Source organism: Tripterygium wilfordii, chromosome 14 (assembly GCF_013401445.1).
Source record: "Tripterygium wilfordii isolate XIE 37 chromosome 14, ASM1340144v1, whole genome shotgun sequence".
NCBI classification, from domain to species: Eukaryota; Viridiplantae; Streptophyta; class Magnoliopsida; order Celastrales; family Celastraceae; genus Tripterygium; species Tripterygium wilfordii.
The window spans coordinates 6057252-6080326 of NC_052245.1; the positions used below are offsets into that span (position 1 = coordinate 6057252).

The 23075-nt window shown below is 36.9% G+C and overlaps 1 protein-coding gene and 1 long non-coding RNA gene across 6 annotated transcripts; one reads left to right on the top strand and one right to left on the bottom strand.

Moving 5' to 3' along the window:
- Window positions 1-2290: 2290 nt before the first annotated feature.
- On the top strand, window positions 2291-13079 carry LOC120015323 (kinesin-like protein KIN-12B). 2 transcript variants are annotated; one of them, XM_038867697.1, is made up of 16 exons: window positions 2291-2765; window positions 4001-4135; window positions 4220-4303; window positions 4400-4525; window positions 4638-4697; window positions 4787-4840; window positions 4956-5048; window positions 7149-7244; window positions 7536-7681; window positions 8337-8486; window positions 8557-8686; window positions 8778-10019; window positions 10118-10216; window positions 10306-10458; window positions 10536-11366; window positions 12595-13079. In XM_038867697.1, exons 1-16 carry the CDS (start codon window positions 2466-2468, stop codon window positions 12904-12906), a joined length of 4011 nt encoding a protein of 1336 aa, XP_038723625.1. In that variant the 5' UTR covers window positions 2291-2465; the 3' UTR covers window positions 12907-13079. The 2 variants fall into 2 exon arrangements, with proteins under 2 accessions (XP_038723625.1, XP_038723626.1); XM_038867698.1 differs by having other exon boundaries at window positions 8566-8686.
- A 660-nt stretch (window positions 13080-13739) lies between these two features.
- On the bottom strand, window positions 13740-17485 carry LOC120014786. 4 transcript variants are annotated; one of them, XR_005471631.1, is made up of 7 exons: window positions 17226-17485; window positions 16959-17124; window positions 16546-16756; window positions 15877-16112; window positions 14638-14782; window positions 14257-14493; window positions 13740-13988 (listed from the first exon to the last, which is right to left on the bottom strand). It is a non-coding gene; the product is annotated as an uncharacterized LOC120014786 (long non-coding RNA). The 4 variants fall into 4 exon arrangements; XR_005471632.1 differs by having other exon boundaries at window positions 16832-17124; XR_005471633.1 differs by lacking the exon at window positions 16959-17124.
- Between the last annotated feature and the right edge of the window lie 5590 nt (window positions 17486-23075).

Here is a 23075-nt window from a genome sequence, read left to right on the forward strand (position 1 = left end):
ACCTTTTGAACTATAGCTTGATGCTTCAAAGGTCGATATTGGGGCTGTTTTGAGCCAAGAAAGTTGGCCCATTGCGTTCTATAGTGAGAAACTCAATGGCTCACGGGTGAACTATAGTATTTATGACATTGAGTTCTATGCAATCGTTCAAGCTCTCAAGCATTGACGCTCCTATCTGGCTCATAATGAGTTTGTTTTATTTATCGATCATGAGGCATTGAAGCATATTAACTCTCAAGATCAATTTTCTGCCCGACATACTAAATGAGCTTCGTATCTCTAGCAATTTATGTTTGTGCTTAAACATCAACCGAGAGTTTTGAATAGAGTGGCCAATGCTCTCAGCCGTCGAGCTAATTTTCTGATAGTGATGAAAATTTGGGTATTGGGGTTTGATTCCTTGCGTGAATTTTTGGCTACAGATTCATATTTCCCCCCATATTGTAGGATGTAACAGCCGATCTTCATGCTGATTTTATAGTGAAGAACAGTTTCTTGTTTAAATGAAATCAATTATTTATCTCGGATTACATCTTGCGTCTGAAGATTATACTAGAGTTGCATAATGAGGGTCACATGAGATGGGACAAACCCATTCAGTTGATCGCCAGTTCTTATTTTTGGTCAAATATCTGGCATGATGTTGCTAAGTTTGTCAACAATTATAAAGTGTGTATGTTGTCCAAAGGCGTGGCCATTAATGTCGGATTGTATATGCCACTGCCAATTTTGAAGCACCAATGGAAGCATATAAGCATGGATTTTTTTTCTGAGACTTTTAAGCACACAACGGGGTATGAATTTCATCTTTGTGGTTGTTGACCGATTTCCTAAGATGGCTCAATTTATTCCTTGCAAGAAGACTATGGCTGTTGTCAATGTCGCACAACTATTCTTTCGGGAGGTGTATCTTCTTCATGGTTTGCCAGCCCCTGCTGTCTCTGATAGGGATACACGATTTCTGAGCCACTTTTGGTGTTTGCCAACACGAAGTTGAATTTTAATAGTGCCTATCATCCACAAACTGATGGACAAATTGAGATTGTCAATCGGTCACTTTAGAATTTGTTGCATAGTCTAGTGGGAGACAATGTGAAGTCATGGGATCAAAAGTTGAGTCTTGTCGAGTTTGCGTTTAATCACTCTATGAATCGAAGTACTGGGTACAACCCATTTTTCATCACATATGAATTTAGCTCGAGGTGTCTACTAGATTTGGCACTGATTCTTGACCTTAAGCATGTTCATAGCAAGGCTGAAGACCTGGTTGTTGGTCTACACCAAATCCACAAGGGACTAGGCAACAACTTGAGGATGCCACGGCTAAATATAAGTGTTAGGCTGATGCTAAGCGTCGACATGTTGAGTTTGAGCTCAATGATTTTGTATGGGTTGTTTTCTATTAGGGTTTGAAGTTGGTTCGTAAGGTAATTATATAAAGTGTCTCAAACGTTTGCATAATTTAGTATTTGATCACTAAAATAAAATTAGAGAATCGTCTCTAACAAACTATCAGCTTGGTATATTCCTTTGGAATCAACAAGGCATAACACCTTAATTCTTGGTTATTCTCTTACGTGAGAAGCAACACGAAGCAAGGCTTTTGTATTTGTGGTTTTACATTATTTTTTTTTCCTCTACCTCGTCATCACACATGGTATCAGAACTTTAGCTTATCGACGAGGTTATGGGTTCAAAACTTACAATTTAACACAACTAAATGATTCTTAAGAGGAGGATGTTGTTTAAAAGTGTCGATATCTTCTCTCTAATCAGTTTGGAGGCCACACAATTTGAGAGAAAATCCAATGGCAAATATATCTTTTATTTGATTGATGGGTACATAAATTTGAAAACTCAATTTAAGAGTTTGCTAATAGATATTGTCATCCTTGAACCTATGTCACGAATATACCCTATGTTAGACTAATCAATATAATTTATTGATATATCCTTCTCCTTATGTTTTTCGTAATATTAATTATTGTTTGCATAATATTATCTATTTATACAAAGTTTACAATTAGTTTTAAGTTTTCATTCACTTGTTGATTCTTCTTAAAATGAACTCTCACAAAGGAACAAAAAGCAAATTTTAAAATTTTAAGAAGAATCAAACATATAAGAGGGGGTTGAGGGACATGAATGAATGAAAATTTTCATATAATGATTATGATTCGTCAATTCAACCGTACGTGATCCGAAACTCGCACGCTCCAGATCCAGCGCAAATTCAAAAAGTTCATCTCTCCAAACAATTAAAACAAAAAACAAACGCAAAAATTGGTCCTAAGCATGTGACGTATTCTCCCAAAATTCAAATTCTCACTCCCTCTTCTCTAACGACTACATTTCTCGCTCTCTCTCTCTCTCTGCTTCTCTCTCGCGACCTTGCCCTAACCCTCCCTTTATCTTTTTAAGAATACTCCGCTTCTCTCTGTAGGGTTTCCACTTTAGATCTAACAATGAAGCCAAGAAACACGATCTTGAGAGAAGCTGATACTACACCGACATCATCGTCGTCGTCGCCAAACCCTAGCTCGCTCAAATCGAAGTCGTTGCGGAAGCAGAAGGCGTTCAAGGAGAACAATCCACCGCCAGATCAGGCTTCAGTAAATTCTGACCACAAGCCCTCGCCTGCGGCGGTCAAAATGAAGAGTCCGCTGCCCCCTCGTCCGCCACCGTCGAACCCTCTCAAGCGCAAGCTCAGCATGGACACTGTTCCTGAGAATGTCATCACTGGTTCCTCGGATTCTGGGGTTAAGGTATGCTTTTTTTTTTTATTCAAGTTAACCAGAAAGTAGAAAAAAGAGAGGGAAATGACTGAATTTTCTGGTGTCCTGCATAATTAATTAATTATGTTATGAAGAAAAGGCAGTCTAGATAAGATTGAAACGGAACTTGTATTTTGTGTTCCTTCTCATAAATACTGTTCCTGGCCTGCATTTGACTTCATAGTTTCTGCTTTATTACCGAGTACTTGGGAGCTTGTCTTTTGTGTCTGCTGTTGTTAGTTTGGGAAGGGAAGGTTCATTTCCCTGAAGTACAATTATCTATGGTGCTCAATTGATGAAGGAGACATTGGTTCATATATATTGTGAACTTGAATAGTCTCACTTTCTCTCTTGCCTGTAGTTTAACAAGTTAGTCATAAGAAAAATATCTATGGTGCTTTATTCCGCCCTGATGGCTTCAATTCTGTTCAGAATCCTTTTGGTAACTTGGATGAGGAAAAAATGAAGTGTAGAAAAGATTATTTAAATTGCTTACATCAATTTCTTATTGGGAGGCAAAGATTTTAAAAGTTATGGCCACTTATCTTTGACTGTTAAGGAAATTACAGACCTATGGGACAGTGGCATCCTAAAAGGTAAAACCATCTGTTTTGGTGGTCTTTTGTTTGCCTATTCTTGCTTTCTATTTTTCCTGCAAGTGAGAGCTTAGTGTGAATATTTTTTCACGAGATTGCTTTCTGAAAAAACTGAAAGCTCAATATACCTTTCTTTTTCACTTTTTTCTCATGTAATTGTTTCAATATTTAAAGAGAAAAGAGGGAGAAAACAAACAAGACTTTGGACTCAACAACCACAATCTTCATTTATCTCTCAACTCAAGTAATGACGAAGTTTGCTCTCTTTCATCTAATTTTTTCTTCTCTAGGTTTTTGTGGCATGGATGGGATTTGAGACTATGGTCTTGTTTGATCCATTTTTCGAATATAATCACCAACTTGCCCTCTTTCCTTCTCTTTTTCAATTTTTCGTTGGAATAAAAACTTCTTTATGCCTGATAAGTTCACCCACTCCTCATTTGAAGGCTTTCATCCAAACATATTTTCTGAAGAAATAGAAGACAGAACTGAATTTCTACAGAAAATGGAAACTGAAAATTTTGGAAGTATGAAAAACTGAAACTTTTAAATCATCTTTTGATTTTTGGAAGATTAAGTTTAAATATATGGGACATATACATTTTTTTTAATCTTTGCGAAAATTATCAGGTGATAGTGCGGATAAGGCCGCCAAAGGATGAGGAAGAAGGAGAAACTATAGCTAAAAGAATTTCTAGTGACTCTTTGTCAATCAATGGACAGACATTTACATTTGACTCGGTTGCAGATACAGATGCAACACAGGCATGATTGCTAGTTCGCCAGTTCATTAATAGGATATAATTGTTTATAGTACAATTATAACTTTTTAGCACTTTGTTTTGGCAGCAAGATATTTTCCAGCTTGTAGGAGCATCTCTTGTTGAAAACTGTCTGGCTGGATTTAACAGTTCTGTCTTTGCATACGGACAGGTGTTTTACATTTTATTCTGTTTGCTTTCACTTGTTTCCTGTTATAAATAAGGGTGCTCTTAATTTTTGATATATATCTGACATTTGTTTTCGTAGACTGGAAGCGGAAAGACTTATACCATGTGGGGCCCAACCAATGCTTTGTTAGAAGAAAACTTGGGAAGTGATCAACAAGGATTAACACCACGTGTCTTTCAGCGGCTCTTTGCTCGCATAAATGAGGTGGTGCTCAATTCTGTTTGTGCTTTCATCTTAAAATTCATTCTTATTTTATCAAAGATTGCATGAGATTGGGTTTTTTTTTATGATTAGTGCCATTGTGTTTCAATCGCAGGAGCAAATTAAGCATGGTGGCAAGCAACTTAATTATCAGTGTCGTTGTTCCTTTCTTGAGGTTAAGTAGATGGAAACAATTTCCTTTGAAGAAATTTCTTTGTTGAGGTACTAATGTTAACCACGTTACTTAATGCTTTATTTTTGCAGATATATAATGAACAAGTAACAGATTTGTTGGATCCAAGTCAAAAGAACCTCCAGGTAGAAGAAGGATTTACTTTTGCATACTTGCTTCTCTGTATGCTATTTTTGTTGTCTGCTGTGTCTCTTTGTTGAACCCTGGTTTACTTGATATTTTAAATGTGCTCTTTATTAGATAAGAGAAGATGTCAAGTCAGGCGTATATGTTGAAAATCTAACAGAGGAATATGTGTGCACAACAAAAGATGTCACTCAGCTCCTGATAAAGGTTTGCTTTGTTGTCATTTATGTTTTTAGTAGCATAACGTGATTGCAATTTTGTGTTTTGATTTTCTAGAAGGGAAGGGTGGACAATAATATGTTGGAGCAAGCAAGTAGTTGCCTTTGCGAGTTCAGCCATAGGATTAAGCCATAAAAATACATCATGTTGATAGAGTTAACTGCAATGTGTATATAGTATGTGGACATCATTTTAGTAAACTTCCCCAATGATGATTTAGGCCTTGTGCTTGGCAAGAACACACAAATAAGTAAGTGCATTGCATTTTCTATACAGATGTGTTTTTGATTACATGCAGATTCGTCCACAATATTTATTTATTGACATTGCAGCCTTGTTTCAAAAGCATATGGACTGCATTTTAGTCTGTAGCTTAGTAAATACGCATTTTTGGTATCGTAAATTGTCAAACAATGTGAGCCTCCCGAGTAACATTTTGTGGTATAGTTCATGAGTGTTTTGATTTTCATTTTTGAGTTGTATTCTTACAAAAAGAAATATTGAAAAGGGATGGAACATTTTTTTTATTCTTTACGATTAGAAAGGCTAGGAAAAGGGTAAACAACTTACTTGTTCAACACACCTCTAGTGGACACGGGGAGAGGGAAGTGCCAGAGGTACGTAGTCTTACCCCTGTTTTATTAATTAGAAAGTTAGTGTGTTCCTGCCACTGTGAGGTTTGGGGTAAATGTATGCAAATTATTACCGCATTATGGAGAGGCTGCATTCCTGGTTTAAACATATTGTAATGGAGTATCATTGCCATTTCTTTGAGGCTCGCCTTCAAAACTTGTAAATGGAATAATTTACTGAAAGTATGTGTTGGGGAGGTTAAAATCTGAAAAGTAAGGTCAAAGATGTTCTGAACCAAAGTATTTCCTACATTGGATTTGGACCCTAGTTATTTTGAAAGTATGAAGAAAATGAAGGATGACTGAAGTAAAATTTATTTATCACGAAAATTTAAGTTCTTTTTGGATTGAAGAATTGTAAAATTGTTGTAACAACATGAAGTGCTGATCTGGAACATTTTTTAATTTCAGTTTGTGTAACTTAATTTACCATTGTATGTTTCAATATGCAATCATGTGTTAGACTTAGGAACTAGCTCAGTGAAGTCTGGTGAAGAAAGTGTTCCAATTGTTCTGGGAAACAATAGGTATTTAGGAAATTGAAGCCACTTTTATTATTCCATCACTACATATATTTTAACAAACGAAATGGTCTTGGGTAGAGCATAACCTAGAATTTCTTCTTTTTTTTTTCTCCTTTTGATTTTTCTTATTTCTTTGCAAAAGACTGTCTTGTTCGGGCTTAAATAAAATAACTGCTAGAGCAGCCCTGTGCATCAGAGATACTTGGTATGCATCAACATGTTGAATTCTGTTGTAGGTTGCTTCTGCCTTAGGCAAGAAAGAAACTTTCTTTATCCATCAATTACCAATATTATAACGAAGATTGGAAAAGTATGTTTTGTTTATTGAAATGGGTTTTTCCATTCACAAGGAGTGTCTGTTTTGCTTATTTGACTCTTGGAGTAAGTCGTGGAAAAATTTCTAGATGCATTTGTCTCTTGTAGTTCCTCACCTTTGTCATCAGACAAGTTAATTTCAAATATGTTGGGTTTGCCATGTGAATCCTTAATGCAAATTTTAGTAGTCCTCCAACTTGGAATTTTGCCTATTAATTTGATTCAAACTGAACTTTTAACTAATTCTGTATTATGTTCATCTGATTCTTTTTGAGCCTCCCTCTTCTCTTCTCAGCAGCTTCTACTTCAATTTTCTCGACCTTTTGCAGCGGAAAGATAATCATGTGGTTGCTGCACATCCATTCAAATTTTATGGTTTTTCTTTATTTGTTCTTTGAAAATTTCCTTTTTGCATTATTTATATATATGATTTTGTTCCTGCATGCAATCATGCTAGGTAGTTAAGGTTGCAAATTCCTTTTCCTGGTTACTTTCTTCTCCCTATTTTTTTCTTTCCCATTTTTTTTGTAGCCTAATCTTAAATTTCAAATTAACTACTATCTGAATTTGATAATGTTTCAAGTAGTTTAATTACAAGTCAATAACTTTTTATGCAGGGATTGTCAAATAGGAGGACTGGGTCAACTAGTATAAATGCAGAGAGTTCCCGCTCACATAGTGTTTTTACTTGTTTTGTTGAGTCTCGATGCAAGGTATTAATTTCCTATATCCAAGCTGATAATGTGTATTCTCTTTATCCATTGAAGAGATTGTGTGTTTGTGTTATGTGGACTACATTAGACTATTGATTTGTGCATCAAAACTGCCGACTCCACTTAGCTAAAGACTTCGGTATCTTAAATTTGGTCATGAGTTGGTTTCATGGAGCATTAAGTTTAGAATGTAATCAAATTATTTCTACAGCATCTGATTATAGTAAATGGCGCTAGTTTTTATGCATCTTTTCTGTTGAAGAGATTCTGTTGTAAAGTTCCTATTTTCAGAGTGTGGCAGATGGCATAAGCAGCTTGAAAACTAGCAGAATAAATCTTGTTGATTTGGCTGGATCAGAGCGACAAAAGCTAACTGGTGCTGCAGGGGAACGGTTGAAGGAAGCAGGGAATATTAACCGGTCACTATCACAGCTTGGGTATGGTTTAGAATACAGTACCTAATTTCATGAACATTTGTGTCTCTATAGAACTGTATTGACGAGGGAACTAAACTCCTTTCATATTCTAGATATGTTTTTGCATATGTACATATCTATGGCAAAGTGACACAAGCCAATATGTTATTAACGATGATTAGAATTACTGTTAAAGTTTATATTCCATTGTTTTCTGATTAACTTATCATGCTGAGCAATTGAGAGAACCTAGCATGTTTACAGCTGAGAAAGTATATTAGCTATCCTCTTTGTTTGATACAGCATTTGTCTGGGGACATCACTAACGTTATACTACTAGTAGAGGGAGAAACTGTCAATTAGAAGTTGTACTATTTAGTTCTGGATCCAGAAACGTGACATTACAAAGACAAGAATCACTTAAGTTACAAGTTCAATTATCAGGTACAATTTGGGGTAGAAAAACATACATAAGGATGTGAAGGTATCTTTTGGTTGTTCATGGGAATATGGACCTCAATCATTGTCAATCTTCTGATAACTTTTTGTTGATCATCAGAGGAGGATGTTTTTGTTGATTCTCTTTCTAGAACTCTTTTTCGGCATATGCCCACATGGGATTGTATCATGAATTATAACGTCCTATACTATTGTTTTCGAACGATTGGAATTGCAGGAACTTAATAAATATTCTAGCTGAAGTTTCTCAAACGGGAAAGCAAAGGCACATTCCATACAGAGATTCCAGATTGACATTTTTGCTGCAGGAATCTCTTGGTGGCAACGCAAAACTAGCAATGGTCTGCGCCGTCTCTCCAGCACAAAGGTACTGCATCCTTGACGAAGGCTGTTATCTGTTTAAAATATCCAGAAGTTTATATGACTTAATCATGCAGCTGTAAAAGTGAGACTTTCAGCACATTGAGATTTGCACAGCGCGCAAAAGCAATCAAGAACAAGGCAATTGTTAATGAAGTGATGCAAGAAGATGTGAAATACTTGCGTGAAGTGATCCGACAGCTAAAAGTATAATCATATTGTTTGATATTCAATCTTGTTGTATTTTACTAGTTTCTATACTAAAAATGCGATTTGATCAATGGGATGAGTTTAACAGGAAGAATTACATCGAATGAAGGAAAATGGCAACAATCATCCCACAGAATCAAAGGGAGGATACTCGACAGAGTGGGCTCGCAGAAGTTTAAATTTGTTAAAACTTAGTTTGAACCGTCCAATGATGTTATCTCATATTGATGATGACGAGGATGTTGAGATGGAAATTGACGAGGAAGCCGTGGAGAAACTCTGCATTCAAGCAGGTCTGCAATCAGATAGTAATGAAGATCACGGCACATTGGTTGAAAGTGTATGCGCCACAGAACATGTTTGTGAAGATATTGATGTTAAAATGGAAGAGGGAATATCTGAAGACATTGAGAAGGATGAAAAGATGATTATTGATTGTGACAAACCTGTTACAGGAATATCATGTACTTACAATACTACTGGCCTTGTACATCAAAATGTGACAGAGAAAGAAAAAGAAAATTTGGTCCACTTATCTGTTGACACACTTGGTCGTCAATGCTCCGGACAGTCCACTGAGGAAAAAAAGATTACTAGTTCTGCTGTAGCCAGATTATCCAAGGATGAATCACCAACAAAAATGGTTGGGAGTGGCTCTTCTTGCCAGGTTTTTGATCCTCAAAGTAGAATTTCTGCTGGCATTACAGAAGATGTAGTTAGTGACTCACATCGTGATTCAGTGAATTGTGTTTCTCCTCCTCTCAGTGTAGGTCCATCTGATGTGTCACCAGTTTTTAAATCTCCAACTCTGAGTGTCTCCCCAAGACTAAGCAACAGCCGGAAAAGTTTGAGGACTTCATGGGCATTAACTGCCTCACAAAAGGATCTCAAGGATGGTAAAATCTTAGGTCCAGAGAATTTACAATTATCGTCTTTAAAATCCTTGAAAGGCAAGTCAATGGCTGCACTTTCTGCTCAAGATAATAAGCATTTTACACCAACTGACAATTTGGCAGCTAGCCTCCATCGTGGCCTCGAAATTATTGATAGCCATCAACAGAGTTTGGTATTGAGGCCATCTTCGTTTAGGTTTTCCTTTAAACCCACAGAAACTAAGCTGATTTTCCCTGTTGACAAAGTTAATGTGGCTGTGCAAACTCTTCCCGAAGATGATGTACAAACGAAAGAAGATACATTAGTATTCCTATGCAGTAATTGCAACAGCAAAACAAAGCTTGAGGAGAAAGGGGCCAACGAAAGCTCAGACCTGCAGCTAGTACCTGTCGATGGCTCTGAGTCTATTGGAAAATTAAAGAAGCAAGTTCCCAAAGTAAGTTTATTGCATTTAGTAGGATTGTCAATTTTTCTATATGTTCAGTTCTTGATGATCAATTTTGGAAGACACTTGACATTTTTTCCATTACACAGGCAGTGGAGAAAGTTCTGGCTGGAGCCATCAGAAGAGAAATGGCAGTTGAAGAGTTTTGTGCTAAACAAACTGCCGAGATAGTGCAGCTTAATCGTTTGGTATTTTCATGACTAGCATACTATATGCTAATTATAGCTGTTTTGTACTTCCAGTATTTGAGTGAAATTTCTCTGGCCATCCCTGGCAGGTGCAACAGTACAAGCACGAAAGGGAGTGCAATGCCATAATAGGGCAGACAAGGGAGGATAAAATTATTCGCCTGGAAAGTCTTATGGATGGCATTTTACCCACTGAGGAATTCATGGAGGAAGAATTAGTGTCACTCACACATGAACATAAGGTATTTTGTCTTTGTTTTTTTATTTTCTTAATGCTTCCTTCTTATAGATTTACATGTATCTGACCTATTCTTTATAGCTTCTGAAGGAAAAATATGAGAATCATCCTGAAATTCTGCGAACAAAAATTGAGTTGGAATTAGCTCAAAATGAGCTGGAACGTTATCGGAATTTCTATGAATTGGGTGAGAGGGAGGTTTTGTTGGAAGAGATACAAGATTTAAGACACCAGCTACAGTTTTATATAGACTCATCCTCATCAACTCGAAATCGAAATTCAATTCTGCAGCTGACCTATTCATGTGGGCCGACTTCAGCTCCATTTCTTGGGGAAATCCCCGAGTCAACTAATGAGAGTGCTGAAGGGACACTTGAGCAGGAGAGAGAGAGTGCTGAAGGGACACTTGAGCAGGAGAGAATTCATTGGACTGAAGCAGAGAGTAAGTGGATATCTCTTGTTGAGGAATTAAGACTTGATCTTGAAGCTAGTAGGTCACTAGCTGAAAAACAAAAGCAAGAATTGGAGACTGAGAAGAAATGTGCGGAAGAGTTGCAGGAGGCAATGAGGATGGCTATGCAGGGACATGCCCGCATGCTTGAACAGTATGCAGATTTGGAGGAAAAACATATTCAATTGCTTGCAAGGCATAGGAAGATGCAGGAAGGAATTGATGATGTTAAGAAAGCAGCTGCTAGAGCTGGAGTCAGAGGTGCTGAATCTAGGTTCATAAATACCCTTGCTGCAGAAATTTCAGCACTGAAAGTGGACAGAGAAAAAGAGAGGCGTTACCTTAGGGATGAAAACAAAGCACTTCAGGCTCAATTGAGGGATACTGCTGAAGCTGTGCAGGCTGCAGGGGAATTACTCGTGCGCCTTAAAGAAGCAGAAGAGGCTGTAACTGTGGCCCAGGTGAGTTGAAAAATTGATTGTTTAATTTGTATGGTTTCCTTTTGTTCTATTGTGCATCTTTGTTCTTTCATACTTGTGGCTCAAAATTCTGGTTATTTAGTGATATCTCTTGTAGTCTTTGGCGCCTTTGTTTTGGCAATTTAGTGGTTGTTTGCACCTTGAACCATGTTGTGATGATTTTACTTGGTTGGGGCCAGCTCTAGCTAATTATGGTGATTAACGGTTAGGAGAAGATGCTTGGAATTATTTGACAATGTGCCACTGCTTGATAGAGTTAGAGATAAACAATTTAAAGCATTTTAGAAGAAAAAGGATGTCAAACCCTTCAAAAGGCACATGTGAGCACAACTCAGAAACTCTTTTATGAAATGATGGTAGAAACTTCAAGAAGGAAGCCAAAAATATTGGAAAAGTTCTTAGGTTCACGCTTAAAATCTCCTTCATTTGTGTTTTAATCATATCAATGTTTTATTTTAATTTTCTACTTTTGAATTTCACTTAGACTTAGTCACTTACCTACTCACATACTGGATGCTCCTTGTCCTATAATTGTGTTTGTGTATTTCAGAGTAACCAGTTATATTACTGATTGCTCTTTATTTTCTTTCCGCCCATCCCTTCTGCATTGTCAGTTACATTGTGTGTAAAATAAATCTTCTCTCCATGGATTGAATTCATTAACATCTCCAGTATCAATTCTTCATTTATATAACTTGAAAATTAAAATTATCTCCCCTTCCCAAACCCCATAGGAATGTCTTGTTGGAATTTCATGAAAACTTGAATGCAATTACATATATAAAGTTAGGCTTCAAGTTAAATCTTTAAGGACTTAAATCTCGACTGCTTCTAGTGATTTCACTTGTAGTTTTGAGGATGTGTAACTAGAGCTTGAAGCTTTTTTTGCAGTTTTATGCCCTAATAACCACATACATTGGCCATATAGTAATTATTGGTCTTGCTGCTTATTCATAACCATATACAACAGCCATATAGTTTGCTTATTTTGTAAGGAGATGATGTATTATTAACTTAAATATAGTATCAGTTTCAAGTTTGAAACAAGTCTTCAAAATTTATCTTTCCGACAGAGCTTTCCCTGTATGTCAAAATATTTCTCCACAGTAACTGGAATTGAGACAAAATTTAGGTTCTGCACTTGATATGAGCTTATGTCCTTGATTCACTATCTGGGATTGCTGATCTTTCAATGTGAAACATTCTGCAGACACAAGCCTTGGAAGCTAAGGAAGAGACTGAGAAGGCTTATAAACAAATTAAAAGGTTGAACAGAAAGCATGAGCATGAAATTAGTACTCTAAATGGGCTACTCGCTGAGTCTCGTCTACCTAAAGAAGCGATACAAACTGCTTACAATGATTCTGAGATGGCCGCATTTGATGCACAAAAGCCCACTAGTACAGGAGACCAACAATGGAAGGAGGAGTTTGAACATTTTTATAACGGAGAAGATGGGGAGTTTTCTAAACTTCCCGAAGCTTCGTCTTGGTTCTCTGGTTATGATCGATGCAATATATAGGGAAAGTTCAGAAAGAATGTAATATTGTATTTGTATTGTAGGTTAATCACCAGGTCTTGGTTCTCGTATTGTGCGATTTGTATTTCGAATTCATTTTCTTCCAATACATAAAAGTATATCCAATGATTTTAAAAGTGTATAATTTTGTTAAAGGCAGTATGTACTTGTGTTCTCTTGCTATTCCCATTCTGGTTTAATACCTATCTTATCAGCAGTTAGGTGCATATCTATACATCTATAAAAAAGGGGATACGGGGGAGGTCCACTGTCAAAAAACACTGGACCCCTCCGGTGAAAAATACTAGCCGCCAGATTAATCTGATGGTTAGTAAAATGACTCTTTTATTTTATTGTTTCGTCTAAGCCCAATGCAGTGAATGCACAGACTTTTAACACATCTGCAGGTCATATATTTGTCTTATTCATCATTCTCTTATCTCTTGTACAAAAACAAAGCAACAATAGAGAGAGAAAAGGCAACAATAGTAGAGAGAGAAAGGAAGAGAGAGATTCAGAGATGGATAATTTGGTTTCTTTGCAATGTTGTGTTAGATTCTATTCTTTTTTAGATCTTGAATCCCCATTTGTTCAAAGACGTGTTATTTTTGAGGAGGGAAAAAAACAATTTCAGATCCGTGAGCCATAGGGGACATATAAATCTTTGGCCGGACTGAATCATTCTTATCAACTAGTCGTGAACCCACGCGTCGCGCGGCTCTGGTAATCCGTCTAAGTATAGATTTTGATTAGCTAAAACTGTATAGCAATGGGCTAAGAGATGATCAACATATCACAAATTTTAAGAACTGAGTTTGAAACAGATAAGCAACACATGAAAATCTCTTGAAATAAGAGTGACAATGAAATTCGATGGATAAATGAATTCATAAGCCTAACATATGTCTCGTAGAAATCATTGAAGTGAATTAATAGAGTGCCATCTTCAAGTATGACCACTTATTAAAGACCATTCAGAATCCTACCACGACTTGCTGGAGATTGGCTGCTCCCTTACTGATGTTGGACAATTTTCTGTAGGGGGTCTATCTCCTCTTCAGGTTGTTTGTATCACCGAAACCATCCTACATATAAAGTTGGGCTATTAAGGTCCACAAAGGTGACCCTTTAGAATGTTTCACGTGGTTTATCATAATCCATCAAACAACGGAGGAGAACTGACACAATACCAAACAAATTAAAGGGTTTATCATAATCCATCAAAGAACGGAGAAGAATTGACAGAAGACCTAACAAATTAAAGGTACATTGTTTCCACAAAAGATAGAATCCTTAAATATCTCACAAATCTACTCTTTACTATTTGGCAAACAATAGATATTAACAGGATACCTGAAGAAAGATTTCAATGTCAATTGCAGATTTCATTCTTCCGACCTCATGTTCTCCAACTTCAGTCACCACCAAGTGTAAAGATAGTCTTTAGCGTTCAACATATATTTCAGCTATAAACAGACAGTAAGCTTGGACCATGGTAAGTGGGTTTGCTTGCTTTCATTGAGAACAAAGAAATTACAACAATCCAACTTCCCGCAAATCTTTGCGTACTCAAATGCAGATTCAACCTGCCTATGAATGCAATTCACTTATATCAAACATAAAACATATTGGGAACAATTCAATTTCACACAAAAGAAACCATGAGTTCAAATATATGGTAGGACTCATCAAACTTTTAAAAACAAAAGCAAAATGAGGAAAAAGCCATCTCACCTGTATCCTAACTTGAGGAATGTGGACTTAGAGGAAATCTTCAATGTGCACCATAGTTATAGAGGCAAACAGAGTTGTCATTGCAAGAGCATAGCAATTTAGGTTTCCCTTCTGAATCATGAATACCACAAAGGGTAAGCAGCCCCTGCAGCATGTATTTTAAAGCATAACCTTTAGTCTTTTAGGATAAATGGCTATGTCATAAATCATCGCAAACTATTTCTGTTAAATGCAATCCTAAAGTTAAGATGCTGGCTATAATCATAAGTGGAACATTAAGAAAAAAGTTAGCATCTTCCCATGGCATCAAGGGCAGAAGACAAGTTAATCACCAACATTTAAGTGCAAACACATATGTGGCTTGCGAGAAAAACATCCCATTCCCCGATTGGTTCCTTCCTACCACCACAGTAAAGCATCTTAAACATTAAAAGCTTTAACCTCTTTATGAAATAACACTGCCTTTAATATAAGGTACGCCCCAATAAAAAGCAGAATCAAGATTCCCACCATGGCACATTATCTAAATTGACAATAATTCCAAGGGAAAAAATACATCAACAATAAAGAAAGTGTCCAGTAAAGAAGGCAGAAGCAAACATACCAATGCTACAAACATGGTTAGAGTTTGTTTATAAATATTATGTTATGGAATGGAGTAGGCTAATTTTTTTTTTCTAAGTTAAAAAGGACAAAGGTAGGATATTTAATCAATTTAACTTTAAAAGGGAAAAATATCAAAGGAGGTTAAGAGAGAAATATTCCTAAACATCTGCATTGGCCTACAACATGCTCTTAACTCCCTCCTATGATCACAATAAATGATCTAGAAACCTAGCAAAATTATTCAGAACTAAAATAACCAAATGTCAGGATTAAAAGTTGTAAGATATGAGAAATGTCAACCATCAAGCGGAATTAGTGTTACCATGGAGATGGAAGACCAAAGAACTGTAAATACAATAAAAAATCAGGGATTTATTCAAAAAATTACACAAAGGCAGTTCCCAACGACATGAAGCAATTGCTGGCTGTGATCAAAACTCATATGATGGAAGCTTGTTAACACCTGATCTAAATTCTAATTATGAGATTTTTAATTGTAATCTAAATCTTAAAACAGAAATTTTTTCCTTTATTTTATAACCATGGTTAACTGATTAAAAAAATACTAAAGAACAAAATTATTACCAAATGCAATCAATGAACCACTTTAAACGATGTAGTCTTAGACAGTACCGGTATGAGCCTTGACTCGTCAGAGCGTTGGAAGTCCTTGACCTAGAATGGATCATTTTCTGGCCGCTCAACATTCTTAAACACCTGTACTATAAAAGTGGATAAGCATAAGGGACATAATGATGGAATCATTACAAGGGAATGTCTGCATTTGACCATTCGTTGCTTGGCAAAACTTGTGATGAATTCGTGGAAGGCACTCGCCGTCTCCTAACACTTTGCTTGTGCTCAGAAATCTGTCTTGGCAAAAGTAGTTGTGTCGTTAATATTACTGAATACACTTTTGGCTCAACTGGAGGAAATTGTTCATATCAGTCTTAAAATATAAGAAACAAAAATAGAGTTTAAAGGTCCAAACTGTAGTGATCTCTAGTGAACTATCTTATCTGCAAAACTGAGCACCTACGCACCAATTTTGGCGTAGCATCTGGTTGGTTGAGAATAAACTAAAATTAGCAATAATCATCCATGTCACATGAATGAAAGCTCAACCAAGTTCAGTGAGCACAAAAAAATTATACTAAGATTAGTCAAGTGGAGAAGAGCCATGGTCATTTAATAGGAAATCAAACTACATAAATCAAAAATATCATTGCATTCAAATATTAAAGTGGAACATCTGAAGAAAATTACTTCAGTAACAGAGAATTAAATTTTCACCCTACATACCTTCAAGGAAAATACAGGACACAGAAGCTCTACGATGACAGCCAAGTCGAGAAAACAGGATTCCGAACTCTGGGTCTGATTTGGGCTCTAGTTCAAGAAGATAGAGAAGTGTGCATCGTCCTCTCCTTCCTACTCTTATACTTAGACTTGCACAATTTTGATAGCATCTTCTTTGTTCAACACCGATAACAGAAGAAAGTTGAAGACAGACCTACAAGGTAATTATATGATACAGATAAGATCTCAAATATCAATTCACAAGACCAAAAAGAACAGAAGAACACACCAAAAGACTTAATAGCCTGATTGCTGTTGCTTGGCTACATGTCATCTAAACCTGTTTGGATACATATTATAGCATTCATATATAGTCAAGTATAATAGAATGGCTCGCAAGCAGCACATGTGATTACCGAACTCTAATGGCTCGCAAGCGTTTTCCATCTGGTTTTTGGAACCTCGATGCATGAAACTAATGTCTCGAAATCTATGTTCTCTTCATTGGTATAATCAATTTCAGAAGTGCATGAACCCTTCTGACAAAACCACACATTGATTGTCCGTCCACAAAGAAGTTAGCTGATTTCGTCAGAAATAAGAAATCTATAAATCCATTTCAGTAAACATCAAGATAACTGGAATTCCGACAAAAAAACACAGGAAATTGAAGAACCACATACCCAATCGAAAGGGAAGGAAAAAGAGAAAGAAACCACCCAGAAGAAGCCTCCACTGCATCTGACGTGGACATTCCCATAACATCTCTGATCCTCCGTTTTAGTATATTTATAGAAGGGATGAAGTAGACGAAACAATTGCATAAGAAATAAAGAGGATGCAGCAGACGCCATGTCAAAGAAGGCAATAAATCAACGGTCAAAATCATTGAGACCATTCATTAATGATATAGGAAAAAGGAATATGTTCTTCGGGATGATGAACTGAATTGAATAGTGAATACGGATCGCCAAATGTTTGTTTTAACCCACATCTTTAAATGTATGAGTCAATTTTTCTTAATTTTTTTTAAACATAATCCACTTGGCAAGCATACATGAAACTCACAATCTGACGTGGCATAGCTTAGGACGCCTCTGAGACTCCGTAATTATATATGTATAGATAGATAGATCCATTGGTGGGAGAAGCTCGGGCTGCATATTTGGCAATGATTGAAGCCAGAAATCTGAAGATATAGTCTTGTAAGGCGACTCTTATATCGTCAAATTAACAACCCTAGTTTATGCACCATTTGTTTGGAGGAAAACTAACATCTCATGGAAAATATATCTCAAGGAAATAAATATCATGAAAAAACAACTAGTTTCTAATGATTGGATAAAAAAATTGCTAATGTTTTCTATTACCTGTTTGGTGGAAAACATAAATTTGAGGTGCAACATTTTTATTTCCTTGTGATGATATAATGTGTGCATACATATATTTATTAATGTGTTAATACATAGCAACTATAAGACACAAATATTAAATTCTATTTTGAGACAATAATCCAACAAAATACAGAATAATCCAACTTCTTTTATATTTTTTATATACAAACACATACAATATTACTTCATTTCACTATATATGTGGATGTGTATATTAATTATAAATGGTCGATGTACACAAGTATATGCTCAGTACATTCTCTAATAGAATATAACACAATCACAGTAATATAACTTGTTAAAACTAATATTTTCTAATTTATATTTTTCATATATATATACATATAAAATGTATAATTTTAATGTCTTATTATATACATGAGGTACAATTTTAATTGACCTAAAAGTTCATCCAGGTCCCACGTGACATTGAGAAAAAAAGTTTTAATTTAATGTCTTGTTATATGTATTTATATATATGCAGTATTATATATAAAAGATACAGTTTTTTTTTAATTTACCTTAAAAAGCCTTTCATGTATACTTTTAGCAAAAAAAAATTTAGCTTAACAATCAGTTTATTGTTGTTGGGAAAACAGCATCCCAAGGATAATATGGGAAGTTGCTTTCCATCTTACAACTCCTTATTTTGAGTTGACTTATTATAAATTTTACTTGACTAATTTTGTTTTCTTATCTACAAACACCACAAAGTTAGGAAATCATTTTCAGGAGGTTGATTTTCCATCAAACAAACAGAACATTAGTGCAATCACATAAAACATGGTAGTGGGCTTAATGGGATTGTGAGATTTGAAGAAGAGAAGTGAAGAGAGAGAAGAATATCAAGTGAGAGGGAGTGGAAGAGAAGAAGATAAAGTGAAATTTGATGAAGAAGAGAAGTGACGAGAGAGAAGATAAGCTAGATTTTTTCAAGTGATGAGAGGCTAGAGGTGTTTAAAGAGTGTCCACATCGGTTGCTGTATTCATCATTTGATAGCCACGTGTTAGTTAGATCAAATTAAATAAAGCAAAAAAACAAAATTGGGTTGAAGTTATTGCTGCGATTCTTCGTCTCCTATTCTCAAAGCAGTCTAGGTTCATGGTCTTCGTCGATTCACCCAGATGTATGTACATGTAAAAAAAAAGAATTGTTTTAATTGCAGCTATTGTTTCAGTGAATTAAATTTATCGTCAGCCTCTTTCTCTTTTGAATTATAGGATGTACTCTTGCTCGATTCAGATTGATGAATCCCCTGAGCGATTGGGCTTCTCTATGTGATTACATCTTGGGGAGTGTAGCCATAATGGTTTCGCCGTCTCAGATTGAGAGGGGATGTCCGTGTGATGTGAAGACCCAATGTAAGAATACCTTTGAGATAACGAAGTACTCTCTTCAGCAAAGACCAATGAGTGGTTGTAGGAGCACTCATAAACTGAGCAAGGTGATTGACAGGGAAACTGATATCGAGTCGGGTATGACTGAGGTATTGAAGTCCTCCAAGTATTTTGCCATACGGAGTAGGATCTAGAAGGGGATAACCATCATTGATACTGGTGGAGAAATGAGAAGGCAGAGGTGTGGCAACTGGTTTTGCTCTTGCCATATCTGTAGGTTCTAGAATGTCCCGCAGGTACTTGTGTTGTGAGAGAAATAACCCAGATGAGGTGGGTTGAACTTCCATGCCCAAAAAATAAGAGAGATCACCTAGTTCCTTCAAGGAGAATGATGTTGCAAGAGCATTTGTTACCCTGCGAAGAAGAGCAGAATCAGAGCTGGTCAATATTAGGTCATCAACATAGACCAAAATGTACATAGTATGAGAATTTTCATGAAGGATAAAAAGGGATGTGTCTGCCAAGGATCTAATAAAACCCAACCGAAGGAGACAATTGCTAAGAGCAAGATACCAAGCTCTCAGAGCTTGTTTAAGCCTATAGATGGAGCGCTGTAGTTTGCAAATATGATGGGGATAATTGGCATCTTCAAAGCCACCGGGTTGTTTCATGTAAACAGTTTCTTGCAAGGAACCATGAAGAAAAGCGTTATTTATATCTAAGTGTTGCAAAGGCCAATTGTTGGAAACTGCAATAGTAAGAACTAGACGGACAGTAGCTGGTCGAACTACAGGACTGAAAGTGTGGGTATAGTCCAAACCATGACGTTGAGCATATCCTTCAGCAACAAGGCAAGCTTTATAGCGAGCGATAGAGCCATCGGGATTATACTTAAGACAAAAAATCCATTTGGAGCCAATCGGTTTGGAGGTAGTGGAGGAAGGAACAAGTGTCCAGGTGTTATGTTGCATGAGAGCATTGAATTCATGTTGCATAGCTTCTTTCCATAAAGGGTTAGCCAAGGCTTGTTTCACTGTGCTAGGTTCTGTAGATTGGGGAAGAGGGTGAAGTGTTGTATGATTAAATTTCTTGGGCTTAAAAATGTATTCATAGAACGAGTAGTAACATGAGAAGATGAAGAAGGTGGTAGTGCCACAGAGGGCACGTATGAGGAGTTAGGAGTTGGAGGTGGGTTTGGGGGCAAGTTTGAAGTAATGGGAGATGAACCATCTTCAGGTAGAGTAGGTGTAGGAATATTGGCAGGTTGAGGAGGTAGTATAATCAGAGTAGCTAGAGAGAAGGAATTTGAAGTAGGCATTAGGGAATGAGTAGGGAAAGAACTGTCAGGGGTGGAATAAGAAGGAAACTTGTTTTCATGAAAAGTAACATGTCTGGAGAGATATAATTTTTGAGTGAGAGGTTCAAAACACTTATAAGAACTCTGAGCAATAGAGTATCCTACAAAGATGCAAGGGGTGGATCTTGGTTGGAGTTTATGTGTTGTGTAAGGGCAAAGCCAGGGGTAGAATTGGTAGCCAAAAATTTGAAGCTTGAGATAATTTGGGTGTCGATTAAACAGACGTTGAAAAGTAGTAATGAAGGATGTAGTAGAAATAGGAAGGCGATTTATCAACTAGGCTGCGATTTGAAAGACAAAGCTCCAAAAGGTGAAAGGGAGTTTAGAGGAATGGAGCAAGGTACGGGTAGTCTCAGTGAGATGCCAATGCTTGCGTTCGGCAAGAGCCACATGTTGTGGGGTATAGGGAGGAGAGGTGAACCAGCTGATCCCTGTTTGACATAGATAAGCTTGTAATTTTTGATATTCTCCATCATTGTCGATATAGAGAGTGCGGATTGAGGCCAGAAACTGTGTTTCCACCATCTTCTTGAACTGTAGAAAGACATCAAAAACTTCAAACTTTAAGTGTAAAGGAAACAACCAAGTCTATCGTGTATAATGGTCTAGTAATATTGAAAACCATCACTGTATACTACGTGCAAAGGAGCTGTGCTAGAAACAGTAGAAGGACCAAAAGGTTGCTTGTGCATTTTATTCATGGTGCAAGAAGTACATAAAAGTGGTTTAGAAGTAATCTTCTGAGTACATGGTAGGGAAGCATGATGCACAATATCAGAACATAGCTTATAGGATGGGTGTCCCAGGTGGTGATGCCATCCATCCAAAGTGGTCTTGATGCCTAGAGTAGGAGTAGAAGTAGAAACAGTAAAACAAGTAATCTGTGGTGGTTCCAAGTAGTAGACACCATCCGAACAGTGCCTTTTAGCCATGTGGTCACCCGAATGTAGATCCTTAATGACACAATAAGAGGGAAAAAATTCAATGGAAACATTATTTTGAGAAGTTAATTCATGTACATAAAGCAAATTTTTGTTCAATAAAGGAACATGTAAAGTATTAGTCACGTACAGTGAGCGTGTGGGCAAAATGGTGATGCCAGTGTGTGCAATTTGCAAACCTGAGCCATCACCGAGTTTGACTTTATCGGTGCCATCATACTCGGAATGAATAGAAAGATTGTTGAGTTGATGAGTCATATTATGGCTAGCACCAGAATCTAATAATCAGGAGTGAGTGGGATCGATAGTGTGGCTATTGGATGCAGTGGTTAATGCATAGTTCACAGATGGAGCATAGTGAGAACTAGGAGCGTGTTGATAGGCATAAGGTGGTTGAGCAAATATTTTAAACTTGCGACATCTACTTGCAGGATGGTAAGGTTTTTCACAAAGCTGACAAACTACCCTAGGTATACCACGACCACTTCTCCCTTGCCAGTTTGAGTTGTTTGAACGGGAGCCATTCCATGGTTGATTGGATCTGTGGCCTGTAGAATTATGTGCGTTTGAAGAACCACCAGGTTGTTTCTGAACAAAATTTGCAGTTGCCAGGGCTGTGGAGCTAGTGGTATGAAGAAGTGTGACAAAACCTTCTTGAGCAATCAACACATCTTTAAGTTCTTCAAAGGAGAAAGAATTTTCACGGGTCCTGATGGATCCAACTATGCCAGTATAATCTTGAGTCAAACCATCAAGAATATATAAGGTTAGATCATCCAAGGAAATAGGATGATCGATCAAAGCTAGCTCGTTAGCAAGACGTTTTACAGCCTGTAGGTAGTCACACATACTGCTGTCTCCTTTTTGACAGCGAGACAACTGAGATTTTAATTGGATCACTCTGGATCTTGAGCTATTGGAAAATAGTTGGTGAACTTTGTTCCAAGCAACTACACTGGTGGTGACATCTCCTACAAGAGGTAGCATAGTTTCATCAATGGAAGTGGCAATAGCATGCAAGATAAAGTCATCTTGTTGTAAATCTACACCCACATACACACCAATAATATTGTCCGCTTTGGGTTGTCCGGTTCCTGTGGATACATCGGGCTTGCGCGACTTTATTTTTCTTTAGGCCCAAGTAAGTAGGCTCAGCCCAACTCACTCAAGCCTAGGAAAAGACCTTGTTAGTGGTTAAGGGTGGGCTTGGTCCTTATAAATAAAGAACTGTTCCCACATCTTACCGATGTGGGACTTTACACTCCCCTACACTTGTGGGTTGGGTTATGCTAGACCCAACAAGTGGAGTAGAGGTCATGTCCAATTGGACCAAATTGTTCCGATACCATAAAGAGAGTGTGAAGAAAGTATTTTCATTGGTGAACAAGAGAAATGTACAGACTATATGAGGAAGATGGCTAGCAAGAATACAAGAGCCTACAACGGTCAAAATGATAAGACAACACTGAGCTGCAACTTTACAAAGAATAGCTTTACAGAGAA